A 25231-nucleotide genomic window follows, 5' to 3' on the forward strand; every position below is an offset into this window, starting at 1 on the left:
TTGGGTAAATCATTGTGCCCACAAAGACTTGCTTTGTTTGTATATGGGTGGAGCTCAAAATAAAATAAGTGCCACTGATTTTATTAGAGATGGTCAGTTCCCCGTGTCCAACCTGGGGAAAATGGAGGCATCAGCTTTTAAACAGTAGACTTCTAAAGAGAACTCAAATTCTTGCGTATTATCTTAACATAACAGACTCATTTCAAGGACTGCAGAGTGTTTCTGGGATGTAGCATTCAAACTTTCCTCCTCACACATGCACTTGAATCCAGTGTGTGCTCTTAAATAAAACATGTGTGGACTCCAGCCAAAATGTTATAAGCCTTAAAGAATGGTTATATCACTTCTGCTTAGGAGATAAAAAGTGCAAAGCAAATTTCATGATGAACTCTGCACTGCAAATGGGCAGAAGCTAAGTTACTTATTTGTGGAAGAATCTGCCATTTTGTAGTGCAAATTTTTAAATAAGGAAAAATCTAAAAGCTTTAGGAATTTCTCACCAAAAAATACCTCTAAAATATTATGTCAATCACTATATTTTAGTTTGATAATATTCAAAATTTCTGCTCTATTTTTTCTTTTTTATGTTGTCTGATCAAAAACGAAAGGAACAAAATTAAGAAAAAAATTAGACATTTCATCTGAAAAGGCCTAAGCAGAATATTTTGCTGTTATAAAAGCTTTTTTTTCAGTTTTTAATCCAGTATACACTTTCATGAGAACCTGCACTCATCATGAAACATCTTTCTCATCTTCTCTTCTTAGTTCCTTATCTTAATTACAGCTCTTTTGTACATGGATTTACATTGCTTTCATGTATTGCCAGGAGCAGCATATGAGGACTGATGAGGGCTTACTGCGAGAAATGTCAATGCTACTTAGAAAAAGTGATTTTAGCGTCTTTGAAGACTGTTTTTTCCTGTCCTCATCTATGAGCCCAATTGACCCCTGGATCCAGTGTGCTAGTCTCAGAGTGGTTATACCTGCTGACATCAGGACTGAATTTGGCATGGACATATATTGAATTTCACCAGGTGCCGCTGTCTACTGTCTAAACCTACATTAATCATTCTTTCCGTGAGTCAAATGTATTTGCAGGCTTATTTACGCTATAAAAGGTCTTTCCACTATGGACAAGTTTGCCTCCCCCAATGCATTTTAATGAAATGTATGTATTTGCAATCTGGAGACTTTCCATTCTGGGGGGACTGCATTTTACTATGATGACTGGAATTCCTGGATCTGCTCATCATGCTCCATTCACTCACATTTTATGTCACTGATGCCTTGAACTGATTAATCAGGGTCCTGGGTCTAAGAGCCCCCAACAGTCATTGCCCAGATGAAGTATCCTTTTCCTTATGTGAAAATTCAGCAGTGTCGACTATAGACTAAACTTCATAGCAACTGCATGTGAAATAGACTTCATGGTCTCCTTGCTGAAACTACAAAAAAATACTTGAAGTGCAGGCAAAAAAGATACTTCTTTTAAAAATCTTACTCTTTTGGCTGCACTAAGAACAACCATATATATTTCATTTTCACCTGGAATCCAATGGATTTGAATCTCTGAACACATTCTCAATAGCCTCTGCTCATCTAAAACTTTTCAAGAATGGTGTGTTTATATTTCAGCACAACTCTAATATTTATTTTTTCCAGCTAATGTCAACAACATATAATTTTCATTTAGTAAAGCATTTTTATTTTGTTTCTGCTGAATCATCTCAAATACTAGACTTTAAATGCTCAAGAGAGAGTTGAATGGTACTTACTGTTCAAATATTTCTTTGTTGTAGTAACGAATCTTTAAATGGAGCCCTGCTTCAACAAAAACAAACCCCTCATTAATTTCATACTTATCTCAGCAGCTGTTTCAAGGGAGACCTGCCAGATATTGATCCAAATATAGTAGATGTACAACAACAAAAGGGGAAGAGGGTAAATGGGTTTATATGAAGGCATCATCCGCCAGCAGAAACTTAATAGGAATGTGAAAAATTATAATATTCGTCCTCTAGATTTGGCTTTAACAGCTGCAATCATGCATTCTTGGACACAGCTGTGTTTTATATCTTTACTATTTGAATGAAGACAGGAAGCTTCTCAAATAGTGTTTATTTGCTCAATTAAATAGGAGGACGAATGTCTGCAGAGCTCTGCGTCCCAGTTTTGGTCTGGGGTGTAATGATGTACGTGAGGATTTTTACCTGGGTAGAAGGTGGCACAACACAATTCTGCTGAACCGTGACAGAGACACCATCTGGGACCTACACCTCTCAGAACAATTCTCAGGAGCTCACAGGATTATGGTTAGATATTGGATAAATATTTTCTTACACCTAGCTGGTGCCTGAGTTCTTCCTAGCTTACATCATTTTACAACAGATTGACTTTAGAGCCATTTTTCTTAGAAGTAAAAATTGAATACCAAAATAAGTTACTTGCTTGATAATAGCAGGAGCGCCCATTCTGGTACCAGTTAGCTTTTGCCAAAATATTTGGGGTTTTTTTCTCTTTCTGTTCCCTCCTGTTGACGTGGGGCCAGAGGCGGGGGTTGAATGTGGACATTGTGCAGCCCACACATCTGCATTCTTGTGCCATTCGCAATCACACCTCATGTCCCTTAACAGCAGTGGCTGGAAACCAGAGACAGGAGGTTTGTCTCTGACTGGACCTCACTGGCTCCAAGTCTTTTTACAACATGTCACTGAAATGTCTCTAGATCACTACTTTATGTCCAGCTCCAGCCAGTGTAAAACTGGCTTTGGTTTCTTTCTTTTTCTTTTTGAAAAAAAGAGAAGTGAGAATGAGTGATTCCTTTTCAGGGCTGAAAGAGAAGAAACAAATTTAGGTCACAGTAAGGAAGAAAGGATTAATTGGAAGTGGAGGCTGGATGACTGTTTCTCCTCTAATTACAAAAAAGCATTGTGAAACCAAATTAGAAAACATATGAAGTAAAATTCAGGATAAAGTCTATCTACCTGGAGTCTATGGGGTAGCTGAAGTTCTCTGCTGGGAGCTTTCTGTGAATTGTTATTCCAGAGTAATGGTGCTCTTGCAATGTGTATCACTCCACCTATCACAGGTACACCAGCACGTAAGGGAGATGTGAGGGTTTGCAGTCACAGGTGGCCTGGGACCTTTGAGAAGACAACCTGCCCCATTATGTCAAACAGCCACAGTCACTAGGGGGTGTGGGTGAAAACTCAGACTGACGGTGGGAAAGTTCAGGAACATTCAGGAACACACACGGTAATTAGGGTAATGAGCAAGGTGCGTTTTGCTGAGCAATATTAAATGAAGTAAAACATTTTAATAAATAGTGCTGATTTAAGAGAGCGTGACAGACAGAACTATTAGAAAGGACTTTATCTGGTCCTCTAAATGTATTAGAAATAACATTATGAATACAGAGGACTGGCTATTTCTATTGACATGGTGATCTTCAGGCTCAATGTGGTAATGTAGAACGAAAGTAAGTGATGCTGATTATAAACCTCCCCATCTAGCTTCATTCTCAGGCTGACTAAACAAACCGCAGACAAGATGAAGAAAAAATTGCAACAGACAAAAATATTAACATGTAAGTTACTGAAGCAATCCTTGGCACATTTCGATATGGAAACTAGGCAGGAGAGTTAGTTTGGCTTCGATATGAAATGAGGCCTTTGGGATAAGTCTGTGCTTGGGGGCTTTCACACACCCATTTTTCTCCTCTCCCTTTTCCATCCTCAGCTTGTGAATCAATTTGCTGGCTACAGCCACATTTGTCAAAGGAATGGTAATCTCAGAAATAATTAAGTTCCTGCAGATTTTGTGCTTACAAATTGATGCTTGTAGAGCTACTTGTTATGCTGAGAGTGTCTCCTGACAAGGCTATGCTGACCCTCCTTAAAGGAGATCTTGCTCTCACTGTTAACAAATCATATTTTGAATGAGATGCCATACATGCCAGATCTGTGCTTTCAGTGGTCCAACAAGCATGTTAAATGTGCTTCTTTATCATTATCTCATGACTGCAAAATGGGAAGGAAGATATTATGTTATTTCAGCTAATCAAGTGCTGAAGCTTCTAAATGCCAGAAGCTTTGGTCAAAGCATAAGAATGAAAAATACGCATAATCAATGATAGGTATTTGAAAGATTAATCAGAAAGCATGAAGTCCTTCAATTCATTTGGTACCCAGCAAGCCAGCTCTTGCCAAAGAAAATACAATTTAGAATGTGCCTGAATTAAAGAGGAAATTTGAGAAAATAAATATAGAGGCATTTATTTTGACAAAATTATCACATCTGCTTCTGAGTTTCAATTTTATGCTTAAAAAAAAAAAAATCCGGGTTGTAACTATTGTTTTCACAAATATTCTAGGGTATGTTTTATTAAACTTAGAAGCTGGTCTTTGTCTTTGCTTAAAAGCAGTGTGGCAACTGAAATGACCTATCAACTATCAAATATTTTGTGCTCACCGTTGCAAATTTAGTCCAGATGAGCACAGTCAAAAGGCTGATGGATTGTCCAAATACCTTGATCTGAGTGTTTTCTTCAGTTTCTAGTTAAACATCAATACTAGAAAAAATTAAGCACCACAATCAACATTAATTGCCATCCTAAAATGACTATTTGTGCATAATAGTTAGGTGGATTGATGTAGCATCTTAGGAGCCAGGGATAAGGCAGGTCTTGCTTGGACAGTGTGGAGGAAGCTTGATTGCTACTGATGCTTTTTCCGATCAATTGCTAAACTGGGAAGGGTTTGAGTTGTTGCTTTTAAACAATAAATTTAATGAGCATGGGAAGACTACTCAAAAGGAACTTAGGGTCATTTCCTCAGTACATGAGGTAACTGAAGAAAAACGACTGACTGTCAAAGATGACAAACGTTCACAGGTTGCTCTGACTCACCAGGGTTTACGGATGCTTCCTTATGGCTACACAAGGCCAACTTTTTTAGGACCCTATCAATAGCTGTAAATATTTGGATATTGCAACCTAAGTTTCAGTCTTTTAAAGGGTTGGTTGGTTGGTTGGTTTTTTAACTAAACTGTCTATGAGGTCTCCCCAGATTCATGTAAGCTTTTTGTACTTTCATATATATGTTTAGCTGTGGTTTTGCAGACTGTTATTACTCATTGTTTTTAATTCTTTGGGTTTGCTTCCATAGTATCATGAAGAGTAACTTTTTGGAATTCATCCTAGAAAGCTGAAGACTGTAGTATGGCTATAGGTACCTGGAGTCCTTCACCAAGGCAGGCTCCTTATACAAACACAGTATGGCAGATTGTCCCTGCCCTGAAGAGCTTACAATCTAAATAATTTTCTTATCTCCCTCTTCTTTCTCTGTGGTATTAGTATCTGATTAGTATCCGTCTGCCTGCTCATATAGTATAAGTGCTCTCAAAGGCAGTCTTCTCCACAGCATGCTCGGCAACTGAAAGTAGAAATAACAAGCAGACAGCTTTCTGGCTTGCAACAGTTTAAACACCATTAAATAATAGTTTAGCACAAGAGGGTGTAGAAATCAGATGCTAATTTTGTGTGAAGAGTCAGAGAAGGGCCTGTGGAATTATCACTGTGCCAGGGAGATAAAATTCTGTAAAACAGACAACAGACCCACAGGTCTTGTTACAGGTTAGTACCATTCATCTCACTGAAGAAAAAAAATTGCAAGCAGAGCCACTTCTGCAAGACTGTGAGCGGGTTCTTGAAACAGAGTTGGATTTGCTCAAAATGAGAAGTACGTACCATGCGTATAAGAATCAGGAAGCATCCTGACCCCTACCAACAGGCTGACATCCCAGCCTGTCCCGCAGGGGCTGCGGCTGTTCTCCTATGTCCACTAGAAAAAGCTGGGAGCCCTTACTTGTTCTTCTTCCACTGAAAACACACTGTGAAGTCTCCACAAACCTGAAAGTAGGGATTTAGGGTGTTGTGGAGTGTTTTTTCGCACATGCACGCTTAGACGTGATGTGCTGACAGGAAAGGACAGCAGTATCATGTGCTCCCTCCACTGCTTCTCTACAACTCCAAAGTCCAGGGAGGCTGTACATGTTCATTAAACACAAGATCCAGCCAATAGTTACATCTCTTGCTTCCCTATCTGGAGCATGTCTTACTACAAGCTGAACTTCCAGTCATGGTGGTATGCAATTGTGGGTGTTAAGATGATATCACACTGCCTACACTCTGAAGTTGGGAGTAGAGTCTGATTTTGGGGCTGTTTGGGTCTCAGACTTTAGTTCAGGTTCAGAAATGGAAGACTTCAGTCCCTCAGGACATTCCTGTTCTGCTTGCTGAAACAGGTTTTCTGTTGTTCATCGGTAAGTATTAAATTATTGTTTTAGATCAGATATGGTAAGTCATCAGGTTGACAGCAGCCACAGGGAGATGGAATGAAGTTAATATTAGTTATGCCTTACTGTGGTTGCAGTGTGGGGTTATTTATTTTAGTTAGTTAGTTAAGAAAAGACAGGTTGTACTCACCTATTACGGTGTCTGCTCTTGGGGCTCTCCATGTGCCATATGGCTCCTGGATCTCTTTATCAAGTGTTTGAAGAAAAATCAGTCCTTGGAAAAGTCATTTCAGTATAACAGGGACTGGTTACTTGGCAGAAGTTACTGAAGACCCCATGAAGCTTTGCAAGAAGAAAAAACAAAACACAAAGCCCCTTCTGTTCATCTCTTTCTGATTTGATTCTTTGTCTCGGCTCTCGTTCCAAAGGGCAAGAGGTAGTAGCACCACCAACAAAGCTTCTTTTACAGCCTTTTTTGGCATTAGTTGTGGAAGGATCAGATGTCTGACCTTTCAGCAGTAGGTAAAAGGAGAATAAAAAGATCTATACTCCTGACAGCGTTTGGAAGTGCCTGGTCTCCTTAGTTTTTCTTTGCACTGAGTGTTATATGCAGTGTGCTCTGGATGTGCTAATTATGCTAAAGCACAGGACCAAGCTTGTTGGCTTTGCTGCTTCCTGACACTAAGTGTAGACTGTTCAAGTTAACAAACTCTCTTAACATGGCAAAATCCCCTTTTCCATGTGGTGGCCCATCTGTGCACAAGCCTTTCTAGATACTGGTAAGGTCACCAAGGACTTTTATTTTTGTTGCATATATTAATCTAGTGTGCCTCCTACGAAGGACACCACCGCTCTTGTTCCAGCCCAGAAACCTAGTTGTAAGCTTTATAGAGTTGTTTTCAGTGATATATGTAGGAGCTGGATCTTATTAGCTGAGCCAGTGCTTTAAGGATTTAAAGAGGTAGAGTATAGTGAAAGTCATCCACCGAGAGTGTGGAGGCTAAACAGAGTCTTACAATTTCTGAATTATAACCATGTTTAATAGTATCTGTCCTTGGCATATTTTGGATTCATTCAAATGATATCAACACCTGCTATTTCAAATTGTCTTACATATGCCTGTGTATCTACAATATTGATCCTACTTACGGTGATGGCCAATTTGCAGAAAGGTCAGGGGTGCTTTATTCATATATTAAAGAGGATTTCTTGTTCTGTACCTCACTGTTGCATTAGTTATGTAAAAGATGTTAATGTTCTGCCATGTTTCTCTTCTTTCTCAACTGTTCTTTCTGTTTTCAAAATATGTATATATTAGATCAGCAGGCAGACCATTCTGGCAGTTTTAGTATATCACTAATGAATTTTACTAATTTGCCAAACTAACAATATTACCGAGGATAGATAATTTCACATTTTGTGCAAGTGCTTGAGGCCTAAAGCAGACACCATAGTTCTCAAGAGTTCAATGCCATGCATGGCAGATATATTAGCCGGTCAGTCAGAGAGACAGAACCTTCTCAAATCACATCAAATGTTGGATGCTGCAGATGGAGGATAACACTTTTGAGCCATACTCCTTTTTCTGAGGAGCAATACTACACCCCTGGAAAAGCTGTGCCAAAAGCTGCCCAGATTTTACTTGAATTAACGTGTCCTTTTATTATTTCTCCTCTCTTCTTCTGAGGAAAAAGGGAAGATGTATTTGCAAGCTAATGGTCTGGCACTTTTGGGCCCCATGCTCTGCCAATAACCAGGCCAGATAACTGTCTTGAACTTTTGAGACTGGAGGAGCACGGCCCGGCAGAAAAGCGTGACTGCAGATTGACAAAGATCCTGCAACATTTGTAAGATCAATCAGGAGGGGAAAAGGCCCCAATTTTAACAGTGCACATGCTGTGTCACAAGGACCTTCCTTTCAGGGAATGATTGCCGGGCTCTTTTCTGGAAATGACACTTTTTTAAAAGCTCTTAAAGTGGCCTCTCAAAATGAAGGCATACAAGTTTACGAGTGGCCATCAATGTTAAGGCACAGGACCCGCTTTTTGGCTTTCGCTATGGTTTGAATTCAATGTCTTGAAAGCAGAATCCCTTGTATGTACACATAAATGGCTTCTACACAGATACATTTTTATTCTGTTTTCGATTGTGTGAAAGCATGTATGTTTTCAGTGAAAATTTGAATTATATGTATTTGGGATACTAGAGATTAAACTCTAATAAACACACTTGAATTTCATGTAAATTAATTTATAGTAAAATTCATATAGCCTTTATGCTATTCTATCTTTTGCTTTTTATTTTGAAGTATATCATTCCTTGCTTTGCTCTGAAGCACTGAACACTAGCAACAAAAGTTAAGTCTCAGAGTGGCTGTCCACAATTGTAATTATCTTGACATGCTTTTATTCCTACAGTGAAGATGTTTGTAAACGAGGATTCACTGTTATTATCGATATGCGGGGATCCAAATGGGATTTGATCAAGCCTCTCCTAAAGACCCTTCAAGAAGCATTTCCTGCTGAGATTCATGTTGCCCTGATTATAAAACCTGATAATTTCTGGCAGAAGCAGAAGACAAACTTCGGCAGTTCCAAGTTCATCTTTGAGGTGAGAGCTACATGAGAGATGTATGGTAAAGCATTATCTCTAGTAAGAAATTTTCCTCAGCTAAGAAAAAAAGTCCCAAGACCTGTGATTGAGAGAAAAAAAGTCCACATTGGTGAGGGTTTTTTTGTGGTATCTAATTTTTGCTGGCGTTGCATTCAATCCTTCCTTTGTTTCTCTTTGATTCTGCTTTTGAGCTTAATGGAAGCATTATGCATGTTCCAGGGCAGTATATGACCCTTAGTGGAGGGTAATGATCTGGGTTTTGTGTTGTGAGGCTCTAGCAGAATGATTGTGTCACAGTCCAGAGAAAGAAGCACACCCACAGATTGTCACACAAAGATGTTTGGTTGATGTATGTGGACTCCAAAGCTTCCTGTCACTCTGAAGAATGAACCAGGCAGCTTAGTTAGCATTAATTCAGAGTTGCCTTCAAAATTATTTTCTTTCTCCTGCTGAAAGAGTTTAAATAGTGGGCAATGCCTTTTAAAATTATTTTTAAAACATGGGTGATGCCCGAAAGACAGTTACTTTATCTTGCTACCTACCTGCCTAGCTAAGGTTGTTTTCATAGGAATTTCAACAACTCCTTAAAGAAACAAATATGAGCAAAGAAATTAGCTGCAGAAGTCATCAAATGAAAAGCCTTTCTGCTATACCATCTTGTCAAATTATTTTCATGAGAAGAGCAGTGCTTACATTAGCTTGACATACTGCAGGGGGAATGCCCAGGTATTAGCCATAAAGAGAAGTCTTTTCTTGACAGGCAGTTAAACTCTAAATTGAATTATCTTCAAGGGGTCAGTGTCTGGGTCAAGAGGTTTAGAAATTTGAAATCTCCCTGAAGCTGCATACTTAGCTTCCCATTGTTTGTCCTTCCCCTTCCCCAAAGCAAGGAACATTGAGAAGAAGTTTTAAAATAATCTTTCTGCGGAACGTAAGTTCAATACAATCCCAATTTTAATACATTGCAGAATACCTGATAGTTTTAGATGTATACTAATTGGAAGAAAAACCAGCGGGCAGCCTGCTATTTTGGACATAAATCAGGATAATGGACTTGAGGTATTTTTCTTTGTAGATGATTTTTACGAGATTGCTGTGATTATTGGGTGCCTCCACTTCTGAAGAGCACAAACTCTGACATTCTTTAGTGGCCTGATCTTTAGGGGATAGATGTGCAGTCACTGATAAAAATCACAGGCTTTTAACTGCTGCCAACATGGGTGTTAACATGACAGCACTGAAAATCTCTAGTAAAATATGAAACCCTATGCTCATATTTCAGGAAAAAAAAAATCTAAAATAAATAGGAACAGCCATCAGTTTTTGTGTCCTTAAACTGTAATCTCCTTTCTGGGCAGCCAGTGTGTTTCTTTATCACTGACATTACTGAATCTGAATGAATTAAAACTATCTGTCATTGATCGTGTATGATTAATGAGCAGTACTTTCTATTAACAAGAAATTCTAATTGTTAATACTCTAATGACATTTCACTTTTAGATCGATTTTGGCTTAATTACCTTAGAGATCATGAATATCAGAGATCTGCCTGTGGCAAAAGGCAACTGGAATAATCTGGAGTAAAAACACAGCATATTCCGTGTTTTGGCAGGTAACAATACCTGCTTCAGTCCACATGCCTAAAGCTTTTGCTGCTGTATAACCACTAATTACCCTGAGTGTAACACAAGTAGCAGAATCCCTGTAATATCAAATACCTGTTTAGTGAACAATCATGTCTGGAATTCAACACCTGCAGAAAGAAGCCATCGGTGTCCATCTGGATTAAAGTTATCTAAGGCAGAAGCATTATAAGCTTTTGGTAGGCCATCTGGAAAAGATAGATATTATTCCAGTAAATACCATGTATTTTAATAAATAAATAAATCAGTGCCATTAATAGAAAAGTTTTCAATCCAACTAATTCATCAAAATTAAACATAGTCCTCAGCATCTTTTAGAACACTCCTTCAGTTATGCATTCATGAGAAAAATAATCCCTTCATGCTATTTATGGATTGCACTGTTATTTCTGGTTAGACAGTCACTGATTCAAATACTCTAATTTTCCCTCTCTTAGACAAGTATGGTATCCGTGGAAGGCCTGGCAAAACTCGTAGATCCTTCTCAACTGACAGATGAGTTTGAAGGATCCTTGGATTACAACCACGATGAATGGATAGAGTTGCGTGTCTCCTTGGAAGAGTTTTTCAACAGTGCCATCCATTTACTCTCAAGGCTGGAGGATCTCCAGGAAATGTTGGCTAGGAAGGAGTTTCCAGTTGATGTTGAAGGCTCAAGAAGGCTGATTGATGAGCACACACAGCTTAAGAAAAAAGTAATTAAAGCTCCTGTGGAAGAACTGGATCGTGAGGGTCAGAGGTTGTTACAATGCATAAGATGCAGTGATGGTTTTTCTGGTAGGAACTGCATTCCTGGAAGTGCAGATTTTCAAAGTCTCGTGCCAAAGATCACCAGCCTTTTAGACAAGCTGCATTCTACCCGGCAACACTTGCATCAGATGTGGCATGTCCGCAAGTTGAAACTGGACCAGTGCTTTCAACTCCGGCTTTTTGAGCAAGATGCTGAGAAGGTAGGAAATAACCTGTTCCTTTCACACTTTAACCAAGACTTTGTCACAAGGACACTGTGACCATTTTTTCTATAGTTAACGACATGAGAAGTTCATCACAGGTGTAAGTCTCATGTTGCCAGCAGATGTACTTCATATGACTCGGAAACCAAATTCACTGAACTAATAGTTGGATGTAGCAGGCATAATGATGTCCAAGAATAACTTGTCTGTGTCACTTTTGATGAAAATTAATCTACTTTCTTGTGTCACAGTGGGTACATTTGGTAGACACTAGCACAAGAATCAGGCTTTTCTTTCAAGTTTCTTTTACTAAGCTTATGAATGTATTTATCTACACGTCACAATACCTAAATAAGAATGATTTTAGAGTTTGATTCACTATGATTATTGTTTGCACCTCTTGTGAGTCTGTGGGAAATTTGTAGTTTAAATTCTCCTAATTATTATCTCAAATAAGATTTTCAGTTTCCCTTTCCTAGGAAATCACAATAGGATTTGCAACTGGTAAAATCTTTAGTAATGGAACTTTGTAGCAAGGACACGGCCACTTCGTTCCCACAGCATGAGATCTGAGACTGTGTTTGGGTTAAACATATAAACAGACCAAGAGAAAGTATTCTGAAATGAGGGCAGCACGCAAAACTCACTGTGGCTGTTTTGCATTAAACACACATCAGGACAGCGTTTGAATTCATACCTGACAACGAGCCAGTGGCCAAGATTCCTGCTCATCAGCATAAGACCTTATTTGAGAAATACTTAACGTTAAATTATTCCATAGAGACTGCATGGCAATTTCATATTTCTTAGACATTTTGTAACGCAGCATATCAGCCTGAAAAGTACATAGAGTGTCTCAGAATGAACTACAGTATACAAAAGAATGCAGGGCGGCAGAAGCCCTGGTAAGTAACGTGGCTTTAGGCAGCTGCAGTTGCACAGGTGTGAGTTACCACTGCGGAGTTAAATCCCCTTCCCTGCCTCTTCAGATGATTCTCATTCAGGAGCCTGGGGCTTCATAGCAGCCTGTCATGTTTGTTAAAAAGACTGGCTAAAAACCAAACAGAGTTCCCTAAGCAGGTCTCACCAGCTACAAATTTCAGTAACACACAAAAAGCAGGCTTCTTACTACTTCTAGTATTCATCTGCTGTTTGCCTCTGGAAGCATATGCAGGGACTGATTTTGATGAATTTATTTTAGAAAACTGTGTTGTGCTAAAGTCTTGTCAGTCTTGCTCTCTTAACACAGAAGTGCTTGCCATCATGTTAGGTGGTTTCATGAGAAGTCTTTGCTGCACATTTCTAGGCTACAGAAGCAGAGTATTCTCAGTGGGAGGTACTGAGCTCTCGGACTCTTATGTTTATCTAGCCTGCATATCCATCAAAAGCACCAGCCTCTGAATTTTCTCCACTTACCATATGATCCAGTTGTTTCACTAATGTGTCTGCTTGGAACAGCAAAAAAAATGCAGACCTCATCTGCAGGGGGATCTCACTGAAGATTGTTTTTTTTGTTATTTTTGAAACTGCATTGAGAAACACATTGCTGAAACAAATATAATCTTCAGTAGTGTAGAGCAAGACACACGACATTGGTTTTCAGTGCATGTACTAAATATCTCTAAGGGATGCTAGGACTGAAAAGGCTCCATCATTGTATAATCAATCCTCCTATTGAGAAAACCTTGAATTCATATGAGTCCTTCTAAAATGAGTGTCACTGCAGCATCACTCAAGAATGCATAAGAGCAGAGTTTTTCTTTCAAACGCTACCATTTTTTCTTCTTCTCCCTTTTCTTTGTATGGCACATGCTGTAAGGAGGTCACTCACTGCTGTCCCTCCCAGTGGTGGCTGTTTTTCAGTCAGTACTTCAGTTTGGATTTTCAGTTTCTTTGGGATTATTCAGATGACCACTGCTTACTAACATAATTTTTAATTTTCTTTATTATTATTATTTGCTAATATTACTAGCAAATTATTATTATTTAGCAATTATTATTATTATTATTATTGATGTTATAAGGTGAAAGGCTCTCTGATGAAGTCATTGTCTGAGTTCTTGTTGCCAAGCATCGTTCTGTAGTGTTGTAGGAAGTTTCCAATATATTTTTCCTTTTTACCTCCTGATCAGGCAAAAAAAGATGGTGTGATGCATGTCTGAGCACTGTGACAACTATGTTCTTTGGCATGAGCTATTCTGAGGTTTTTAACAATAAGGTTAAGGCAAGTCAAGAGCCAAATGAAACATTCGAGGTGAAGGAAGAAGCAGTGAGAATGTGACTCCTGCCTTTTTAACGCTGCCGGTCTTGAGCAATTCCTGATTGACAAAACCGGCATTTTAATCTTCTTGATAGCTCTTATTCGCCTACCTCACTAAACAAAACACACAGTCTTGCTTTGGCTTCTCAGAGTATCTCTGCTTGCTATTACATTTTCCCAAAGAATAGAAAATATTTTGTTGGTTTATATTCTCAAATCAATGTATTTAATCTTTTCAGTTTGTGACTCCTAAAATTCTTCCAGGGAAGGCTGCAGACCCTTTTACTTCACATTCCTCACATGTAGACTGATGTAAAATATGGATGTGCTTATTCTCCTTAGCTGCCTTTTGCAGATCTCTTTGAAGTAGTCTGACCATCCCAGGCTGGAAAGTACTTGTCTTGTAAAATGTTCAGCGCTAAATCCAGTCTGAGCACTGTCTCCACTGTATAAATATCTACCACAGTGTGTCTGTGTATTGAATTTTAAAGTTTCCTGGTACCTCCATTTGCTCAGTTGAACTTTACCCTCTTCAATTAGGTACAGTAGCAAAGCCAGGATGGTCTTCATCTCCTGGGGGGAGGCACAGCTCTTTCCCTATAACCTGGATATGTCATTTAGTGCTAATCAAATGACAACTCTAATACTCTGTGAAAGCTCAAACTCCAACATAAAATTCTGAATATAAATAAGGTTTCAGGGCCTTTTAAAATATCTCTGTGTACTCATTGGGTGATATTTCAGGAAAGCTGTTCTATTAAGGAGAAAATGGACTAGGACTTTCCATTTTCCGGACATTTCTGGTTTTAAAAATTTCATGTGTCCTCATTGCCTAAAAAGTTCTTAAAGATGGGAGAGAAAAAAAAAAGGCGTACACAAGAAGTAAAAACACACAGCATTTTAAGGTAGGTTAATTTTGGACCCCTTGGTATTAAAATACCAGATGTTCAAAGCAAATAAATTCATTTTTTTCCTTCAGAGATCCCCTCTATTGGAATATTTATAAATGACAGTCACTGGCTGGACACAAGAATGATTCAAATTACAGGTATTAAAACTTACAGAAGGCCTGCGTAGTTGTGTGTTTAGCAACTCATATTACTGGCAAAATAAAAGGAGGGAGAGGCAGTCACACCCTGGGCTTCTCCCACTCAAATCAGTGGGAGAGAGCAGAGCTCTCTGCGGAGAAACTTCATCTCCAAGTCAGGCCTTTTAGATTTTATTTTGCTGCGTTGGGATCAAGGGAGAGGAAAAGCTGGGCTATCGCATAGGCACCAACAGTGCAGTGAGATTGAATTCCCAGATGGAGACTGGAAGTTCCTTGAAGCTGAAGGTTGGAGGTGGGTCAGCCGTGGGGAGCTTTGGCAGAGGGGTGGGAGGAAGCTCACATGCTGTGCAGTGCTGGCTGGGATGATTTACTGATAAATAACACATTTCAGCCATCGGTGTAGCCCTGACCCTCACTGCTCAATAAATTCATTCCTCACCAACCAGTATACATATGTATGTACACATGTATATATATAATTTTGAAACTAAAACTAGCCTTCACTGTATTTTTACTGGGTAACAGGGAAAATACTTCTAGCCATTAGTAACATAAAAAATATAGTCCTGTCTAAACTGAGTATTGTTTAAAACAAAAAATGCACAATCAGCATAGATCCAACTATTAGAACTATCTGAGAAATGTTAATTGGTTGAAATCTGGACAGGGAGAAGAATTCAGGCAAGAGTCCACATGTTTTGCACTTGAATAAATACCAAAAAAACAGACAAAAGCTATTCTCCCACTCTGCACTTCCCAGCTCTTCCAGGAATCATTCGCAACTGGCACCCAACTTGACTTTTGTAGGAGTTTCCCCATCATTCTGGGTTGGTTCCATATCAGTTTTACTACTATGGCATGTATGTGAATGAAAAACAGTTATCGTGATGTAATCAGCATTGTCCACATTAAGTATAAACACTACAGTCATCAGCCGGACTGAAACAATGATCTCTCTTGCAAACTTGGAACACCAGAGCAAAGAAAGAGCCAGCTGCTGTAACATCATTGGGGTCAGCCTCTAACGAGAGGCAGAGGAGACCTTGCTTGTTGTCTCTGTCCTCACCTCCCCTTTTCCTTCCTGACTTTCTACAGAGTCCACAACACAAAGGCAAACTCCAAAATATGGCAATGTAGCTAGAAAATGCCATGAGAGAATTTCACTGGAAGTTTGTGGTGGGAGAAACATTTTATTTGGATATGGCCAACTTTGTAGAAAATCTAGCAGCAAACCACAGGCCACATCTACTCTTCAAGGAGCGGTGAAGTACAGGGCTTGCAGTCAAAATCATCCGCCTCATCCGTACTGAAGCTTCCCTTTGAAAAACACAGGCCTGCCTGTGATTTTCCCTGTGGAACAGGCTGTGGGAAGCTGTGCTGGTCGCTGCCGTGGTGCCGCTGCTCTGCGGTGGCTGCAGCGGGGGCAGCAGGCACATGGCTCCTGCCCCACAGCAGCTGCTGCTCCCATTTCCCAGGTGAAGTGACCAGCTTGGAATGATGGAAAGATTTCAGGGAGTGCAAGAGTGATAAGGATGTGATAACAATGCAAAGTTCATATGATAAAAAGCAAGTTTGGAGAAGGGGGGGAGTATGTTTTCAAAAGGGTTGAGGGGAAATAGGGTGGAATAAGAGCTGCAGCGATTCTCCTGCATCCCACTCTCTGTGCAGGTGTGGGCAGTGAGAATGGCATCAAGAAGCGCTCACTGCATTGCACATCCTTCCCTTCTCACACACAGTGCTGCTTCAGGCCTCTGCCTCTGTCTGGTCTCCTTAAATAAGGCAACCGATATGTTATTCCACTGGACAGGCACTATTAAACTCGGGACCCATTTAGTGAAATAAATTATGAGACATTTGGTTTCTGAAGGTGGAAAATCACAGATACACCAGCTGTGCTAGACTCCTGTCCAATGTCCTATTCCCATTCCTAACGAAAGTATTGGGAAGAGTCCCATTGATTTTCAGCAGGAGCACAATATACCCTTTAATGTGTGGATGCTGGTCTCTTCTCTTGAGTAACAAGAGGCAGGACAAGAGGAAATGCCCTCAAGTTTCACCAGGAGAGGTTTAGATTGGATATTAGGAAAAATTTGTTCACAGAAAGGGTTGTCAGGTACTGGAACAGGCTGCCCAGGGAAGTGGTTAAGTCACCATCCTTGGATGTATTTAAAATATACATACATGTGGTGCTTAGGGACATGGTTTATTGGTGGACTTGGCAGTGTTAGGTTAGAGGTTGGACTAGAAGATCTTAAAGTTCTTCTTCAACTTAAATGATTCTATGATTCTATGCTTATTCTGAAGTGTCAGATGAAATTCAGGAGTTCTTGATTCTGAATGTAACTTAACACCATACAGTTAGTCTAGAAAAATACAGAGAACCTCTAGCTCTACAGCAAAGTCAATGGAAGAGAAAATTATCCAAGAAGTATATAATCTTGAGTATTTGAACCATGCTCACACTATTATTGGAGTATTACACCTGTAAAAGGTTCATGTTCATCAGAAAGAAGGAATGTTGTGCAAGACACTCTTTGTCTAAAAATGTGCAGGATAACTTTGATGGAATAATGGAGTGCAAAATGTGGAAATATTCCCTGTGGTTTAGGGGGAAAAAAGATGGGTTTAAGAAAGGAACATTGATATCTTGCTGTTTAAGAGAAGGGAAACTATCAGTGCATTTGTGATTGTGTGTTACATCACATTTGTGATTGTATGACACATATTCACTTTAACTGTTTCATACATTACTTCCCTTTATACTGCACTTAAAAATTCGGATGCTGTATGTTCTGTAATAAAATGCATTACAAATCTGATGATATGATCCTTCTTGCTAATAGGAGACAGTTTATTTTATTACAGTCCATTAAGTAAAGCAATTGTAGCTGCTCCTTTAGTGAAGTGATGTGGTGTGGGGAAGCATTTCCTAGAAATGGTCTTAGCTGACTTTCTGGAAAAGCAGCATGAAAAGATTAAAAAGATCAGCAACATCTTTGCTTCCTTCTTCATTTTCCATCACCCCTACATTTTCTTCTTCTAGAAGTGTCAAAAGACCCTGGAAGTGATGCATAAGCAGCAATGGATATTTTCCATTTACAACATGTCGTATTAACCCTTAAGTATTTGTACAATGCTAAAAGTCATAACACCTGGGACAGACTCCTCTGACTGAGATAAAATCCACTTAGTGAAGCACCATTTCCCCTCTCTTATTTCACTGTTGGAAGCACTCGCTCTCTTTTATCTGTTCTATGTGCCATATACGCAATTGCCTCCAAGATTTCATGTGAAATGTTGGCTTAGAAATTTCTGTAAGGGGGATGTGTCCCAGGGAATGAGACTGGGAAACCAAGGAGGAAAGTACTGAGAAGGTGATGGTGGGAGCTGTCATATGTGAAATAAATACCAGGCGAATGGGTTCTGGGGAGGTGGTTAATTAGGACTGGGGAGGAGGCAGAAAGCATATTGAGAGAAGAAAGAACAGAGTCAAGATTAATAATGAGAGCACATCCATAGTGTATTGCACCAAGGAGAAGTATATATGCCCTCTGTGCTGTTTCACTGTGGAAGGGTTTGTTACTGAATGAATGGTATTTAACAGTTAACAGTAATAATCACACAGGCATAATAAGCATGGATTAGACATGGATTTTTGCATAGGATTTAGATTTCGTTTAAATTACGCGAATGCCACATTGGCCTACAGAACTCAGCATGCTCTGGATTTTCCACCTAAGTACTTACGCCATGGCTATCACAAGAGCGCAGTGAGTGAGCATCGCAGTAAGGAGCTTTCCTGGGGATTTTGAATACGGGGGTTGTTGTTAGACCTGAGGTAAGCTCCATAAGACTTCCACAATAAAAGGAGTCAATAAGCTTAGTGTCCTCTGCAGAGACATTTGAGGGAAGGTCTAAGCGAGGCTCATTTAAGCGCTTTACTTTCATCCTTAGCCCATCCCACATGCCTGTGCACACAAAGAAGGACAGGGGCCTTGGGGTACAGATACTGACTGGGAAAGGCACTGAACCAGGATCTTTATTTGTGAACATGCAGGTGTTTGCAGAGAGCTTTGTAAGAAGAGTAACTGAGAATTTACTGCTAAGTACAAATGAAATCCCTTATCCATAGTCCCAGAAGAAGAGTTCCCAGAGATCAATTTCTTGTTGATATCTAGCCCTCCCAGCCCAAAGCAGCTGCTTCTCTCTTCATCAGGCGAAATAGCTCAGTTTCAGACTAGTTTTAGCTGCATCTCCTGACCTGATTGCATTTTGGTGCTCGAGATCTCCCTGAGTTGTTTCTCAGAAGACAGAGGCCTGGTCCTGTAAAGATGAATGAATCTCAACTTCTGATAAAATTAGTGAAAGACTCACAGTCTCTGTAAGAGTTCCCACTGGCGTATATTCTGCAAACCAGCGCTGTTGGAGCCCGACATCCGGGAGCTGTGTAGCCACCATCTCTAGATACTGTCTCTGGCCCCAGCCTTGCTGATGGCAGGGTTGGCAACTTACAGACATGGGACCTTATTTCCAGCTGACTGTGCCGGTGCCCCCTCCGTATTCCAGTTCTCTAAGTACACATTTGCAACACTATGGGCAGCCTGATTTTCCACAGCTTGTAATAGTCCTGAAATAAGAAAAATAGGCTTTGAAAATGTTCGTGACACAATTGGTTTTTATTTTTAAGCTATAGAAGAAATGTACAGTTCTCTATATTTCTGGATCTGGAAAGCAATAGAGCTGTCTGTGTGAATAGACATTGCTCAAGAGCAACATTTAGTCAAAGTATTTTAAGTTGCTGTAGCTTCTTTTTCTCTGTCTTTTCTCATGCATATGGACTCCTGCGTGGAGCACACAGTGTCTGTTCTCTCTTGAAACCTTGTTTCCATATCTGGCACCTACTCTCTCATACTGCCAGTGAAAATGCTTTCTTTTATAATCTGAAGTTTCCCTTGGCATATGGTGCCTTTTTTGGTATAGAGATTCTCGCTAGCCGACTGTTCTTCCCTGTTAATAAAATCAGACTTGGAATGCCAATGCTGGGAAGGAAAGTCAGCTACCAGTCTAAATAAGATGGCATGTGAACAGAAGATCATCATCTTGTGTCATCCTTGTAATTAAGCCCACTCTGAATCTAAAATGACAACAGAGAGGACAAACCCCATGTTCAACATAAAGTGTTTGCTCTGACACAGGTTTTCTAATACCAGGCAGAACACAGAAAATGGGTGCAGATAGGTTCCTAAATTGTTGAATTGGTGGACAAATTCTTACAATATTAGATCTTAAAATGTTGGAAAGATAATTATATAGATATTATGGAAAGGCATCTTAAATTGAGACTGAACTGGGTGCAGACACAGTAGTTAAGTGTATGTTTGTATGGCACCTAGCACAGTAAAGTACTGAATCTGGCTGAGGTATTGGCTGTTTCCAGCAAAGAAATGCAGATGTGCAGTTGAAAAATGCCCTTGGAGATGTGAGGGTATGGAAACATTCCTACTGAATACAGATATATATCCACAGGTGACTTGGGTTGCCTTAGTATATTCTGGGAATATTCTGCTTCACTCAAGATATTTTGTTTAAGACCTTTCTAATAGCATCAATAAAGGACAAAGGACCAACACGGGAGATTCATGTCAAAGGGAAAAACTGTATATCCATTCTTAAAAATCTGTTTATTTCCCCAAAGGAACCTATGCCAACTTTAATCTATTTAATTACTTTGCGCATCTCAGAATAAAGGAGGCTCAAATAAAACAGGTGAGAATTGAAAACATTTAGCAACAACTCTATTGTAACAGCAGCTTTTCATTGATTTTCAGTGTTCATTCAAATGTGTTGTCTATCATGGTGGTGTTTGATTTTGTGTGTATGTGTGTGTGGTTTTTTTACATTTTAAAATAATTGAATTCTTGCTACTGAGTACTGCTTCTGCTTTGTCTTGAAGCACATCAGAGCTTTCTGTCATCGATAAGCCACTATGAGGTTTTCTGATGCAGTTGCATAAACAGTATGATGTTATGAATGCATTTTTACTGATTTTTTTTTTTTGCGAAGCTCAGTGTTAGCAAAACAGGACTTAGGCTCCTGGATTCCTCAAATTACTGGGTTTACATGTTCTCAGACTTTTTTTTTTTAAAAAAAGAAAAAAAATGAAGTTTGCCTAGAAACAGAAAAAAACGTTATAACAAGGGGCGGTTGTACACATAGTGTGTGTTGACAGTTCCTTGTGACGCTGTGAGCTTAGATATCATATGCTAAAGAGGTTTCAGAGGGGGATCAGCACCTTCCGTTTTGAAAGGCCCTGAGAGTGGCAGCTAAAACTGCAATCCCACTCACCTAGCCATGGAAATGAAAGAATTATTAGGGAACTGTGGGGTAAATCCTCTTCAGCGTCTGTAAGGATAAGTTACTTGCAAGAAACCTTCATCTTTGACAGAAAGATGAATCCTGCATAGCCTGTCTCTCAGTTCAGGAACCTGCATGCTGGGACTTGCAGTCTTTGCAGCCTATAGCTCTGAATTAAAGATGTAGGTGGCTGACATCTGCTCGGTTTAATACGCAGAAGGCTTCTGACAGGTTGCTAATGCCATCCACAATTTGCTGCCCCCAATCTAAAGTGAGGAGTTGCTGGACCGGGATGTAATCACAGGGGGCTCTGTAGGAACTGTTCATTACTTTGACCACTGCTGATCACACTTAATAAGATCCTGTTCTTGATATCTGTAGGAAATAACAGGTTTTTGCAAGACCAGGAGATCATTATAGAAGTTTTTAACTTCCCTCAAAGCACAAACAGAGCTCATTTCTGCTAATTGGATTGTAAAATCAAAATGTCTTCATTCTTAGTGATGTTCCAAAGGATCTTGCAGTTTTTTCGCAGTGTCAAGCTTGTCTCCTGCTACTTTCTTATTTATCAGTCAAGGCCACAGGGGATCTTCCCATATGTACCAATAATATTGTGAATATTTGCTGTTCTACCTTTCCATCCACCAGTAGAAAGTTTGGGGACAAATTTAATTACAACAGGACAAATTCGCAAGCACACACCAACTGCTTTGTGCTGCCCCTACAATTGAAAGCAGCTACAAACTCAGTTCTGCCATCTGGTTTGAGGAAGCGCAGGATCGCCTTGCCTGCTGAGCAGGGCAGTACAGGGAAATGGATAAATATATATCAGAAATCCTTTTCATGGTGGATGTTATTCTAGTGGTGAATGTCACCTGCCCTTGTTGGAACAATCATTTTTTTCTTGTGGGGAATGGGGCAGGACTCCTTTTGGAGCCCGCCATTGACGTTTCTGTTTCTGCTGAAGTGAGTCTGTTGTTGGTTTGCCAGCTCTGGAGATACAAACTTCCTCCCATATCACTTCCATGACCCAACTTCAGTCTCCAAAAGTGTAACACGTATGAAGCTTCTGAAAGCAGCTGATTTTTCAGATGTGGACAGCTGTCCATCAGAGAAAGGCAATCATCTGCCAGAGACTGATTGCTGTTGAGCTGGATTGGCTTTGGAGCAGCAAAATAAAAGTACAAAGGATGCAAAGTTCAAAGCTAAAAATTGGGACTTAAAAACCACAAGGGTTAACAGCTTTGCATCATGTCACACAGGAAGCCTGTCCTGTAGTGGAGTCCTGATCTGATCTGTAAAATGGATATCCCGGTGCTTTCCATGTTTCTTTAGTAATTCATTCTGCCCTGTTCTGCCCAATCTGCCTTCTTTTTTGCAAGCAGCTAGATATGTTACCTCCACAGCACTTGGAATTGAATCTGATGTTTTTGATGGGAATGTAAAAACAATAGCAATGCCTTGCTACTACTGCTGCAGCTAGGGATGAGGAAGACTTACGCATTTCCTTCATGCTAAGTGTGCCCTATAGCATAGTTACAGCAGTCTGAGGCCACTTTCTGTCCCGTTTGCGCTGGATCATCCAACGCACTTGTGACCTTTCAGTGCAAGAGGGCAGAACATTAACCAAGTGATGGCGTAGTTCCTGCATTACATTTCCAGACTCTGGCAGCAGTTGCCTCATGGTCCGTCTGCTCCTGACTGTCGGAAACAGCTCTGAAGCTGGAACTGGAACGGGGAGTGCTGTGCTATTTGTAGTTTCCTGCTGCTGACACTGGATATGCAGTTACTATTCCTCTTGCTTCCTCCATGAACATTAGAACGTGTCCAAAAATAATTGAAGGCATTATGTTCCAATGGAATAATTTTGCATTTGCACAAATTTCCTCTTTATTTCACTTGCCAATTTTGATAGAGAGCCTTCTGAGGCCGTTTCAGCTTTTCCAACTTGGCACTGCTGGGAGGCACAGGAATGCTCCCCTGATCAGCATGGCAAGAGAAAGTGTTTTGGCATCTGAATACAGACTTAAAACTAATTTTTAAGGATGAATATAGCATATCATAACCATGAAGTTCTGCTTTAACTAATGAAGACAAGACGACCCAAATGCTCTGATGGGCAGCAAAGCCCACATATCTAGAAAAAGAGATGAAAGAGGCCCACACATATAAGACAAAAGCCGTTGTTTGTTTTTTTTTTTTAATTTATTGCTTTAGTCCTCAAGGTTAGGTGATAAGAGCCTAGCTGTCAGGAAATAGCGTAATTAAACTGTGCGTGAGGTTCACAGACTTATTGTGCAGCATCTTTCAGATGTAGCTATGGGATTATTCCTAAATGAGTGTCTTCCTGGCCTGGCTGAAATGCTTTAAAAAGCCCACACTTGGCAGAGCTTGGGTCTTTAAAGTATACCTTAAATTAGCCTTCATATGTGTTTATAGGGAACACATAACAGTGAGTGTGCAGTTGAGAGGCTGCCTTCTCAGGAGCTGGTGATGGTTTAAGAGACGAAACCAGGAGCATGGTTTGTGTATCATTTCCAAGAGTAGCAGGGTCATTTGAAACCAAGTCACTCTGGCTTTTCTTCTTACATATCATGTATATTATGAAAACTAATTCAGAAGTGTTTTCTTGAACCTTCATGTATTGCAAGGCCCCTCCATATGATTTGGCATCGAAATCCTGAGTGACTTATGTCCTACACAGGTGCTGAAAAGGTGTGGCACCTCAGACACAGGTGATTTTGGGAAGGGAAATGCCACACTTCCGATACAAAGCAGTAAACATCTGCCTGGCTCTTTTGTTTTTAATGGCAGACATTTGGAGCCACAGGAATGTCACACATTAAGCCAGGAATAGAACTAGGGTCCATAATAAAGTCACCAAACTTGAACAGAACTTTTAGCTGAATGAAATTGTATCTCACAGATTTTGAAAACTGGGAGGAAGATCCCTTACCTGGGCACACGCTCTGATCTTTTCATAATTTACACTATTTTCGGTTCATGAGACTGTTGTCTATCTCTTTTAGTATTACATTTCCTATCCAGCTAATGAATTAATTTGCACTTAGACAGCAAGCAGTTCTATGTAGATGATCTCTGCCCAGGAAAGGTTATTTCCATTTTAAGGAACAGAAAATCTTTTCCAGGAATGTCTGAGTGTTGGATGTCACTAAGTGTGGTGGAAAGGTACAATATTTCAAAAAAGCAAAGCGAACACGTGGATGCGTAAAATACACCCAATATCATTAGTCATGTTTATGTGGTCAGTATCTGTAATTTCTCCCACCTTCAACAGTAAAACTATTGCTTCTCTATTCAGCATTGTAGGAATCACATGCTTTACTTTGTGCATGGCTGTGGCTTGATATTTGTCAGGAAAAAACCACAGATCTCTTACTCCTGCATTTAGTAGGAACATTCAGTGTATGTTAGAAGGTTGTGCTCTGATATTAATACAGAGCTATCTGTCATGTCACACATCTAGCTAATTTTCTAGTGGGGTGACAGTTGGGCCCATTGTCTGGAATAATTTAATGTGCTGTAGCTTAAACTTACTGTATGCTATGAATCATATACACAGATATTTATAATGGAAAAACTGTGTTCATGCGGCATTGAGGTTACACAAATACAGCTGTTGGTCTGAATCTTCAGCTGGTGTAAATTCGCCTCATTGGAACCAGTTTACCCTGGCTGTGGATCATGCTGAACACATGTGAAAGGGAAAGATCTGGCAGAAGTGTTGGCTTGTCCGTCACCATCTGTAAACAAGACACAAACACAAAACCAAACACAACTTGGTATTTAGGCCTTGGCTTAGCAACACGTTTAGATGTACTTGGAGTTCTATTTTAAACCTACAAGTACATTGATTTAATTAAGGCTGTATTATAGAGCGGCGATGGGAATTATAGCAGATTGGGATTTTTTTTTCTGTTTTCATCAGTTTTCATCAAATTTGTTGATTCGTGAAAAAAATGAAATGTGCTATCAAAGTTTTCTTTAAGTACAGAACTTATTCTGAGGCCAGTAGACTTGTCTGAGAACAGCCATTTTCCTAGTG

At 39.8% G+C, this 25231-nt stretch overlaps 1 protein-coding gene across 1 annotated transcript in view; it reads left to right on the forward strand.

Annotated features, from left to right (window-relative positions):
* Positions 1–25231, forward strand: part of KALRN (kalirin RhoGEF kinase) — a 513637-nt gene that overhangs the window by 197238 nt on the left and 291168 nt on the right. Inside the window, exons 4-5 of the mRNA XM_065638225.1 lie at positions 8712–8904; positions 10988–11500. Of these exons, the coding sequence (XP_065494297.1) occupies positions 8712–8904; positions 10988–11500 (706 nt within the window). The remainder of the gene's footprint in view (positions 1–8711; positions 8905–10987; positions 11501–25231) is intronic.

This window comes from Caloenas nicobarica, chromosome 6, assembly GCF_036013445.1.
Source record: "Caloenas nicobarica isolate bCalNic1 chromosome 6, bCalNic1.hap1, whole genome shotgun sequence".
Lineage (NCBI taxonomy): Eukaryota > Metazoa > Chordata > Aves > Columbiformes > Columbidae > Caloenas > Caloenas nicobarica.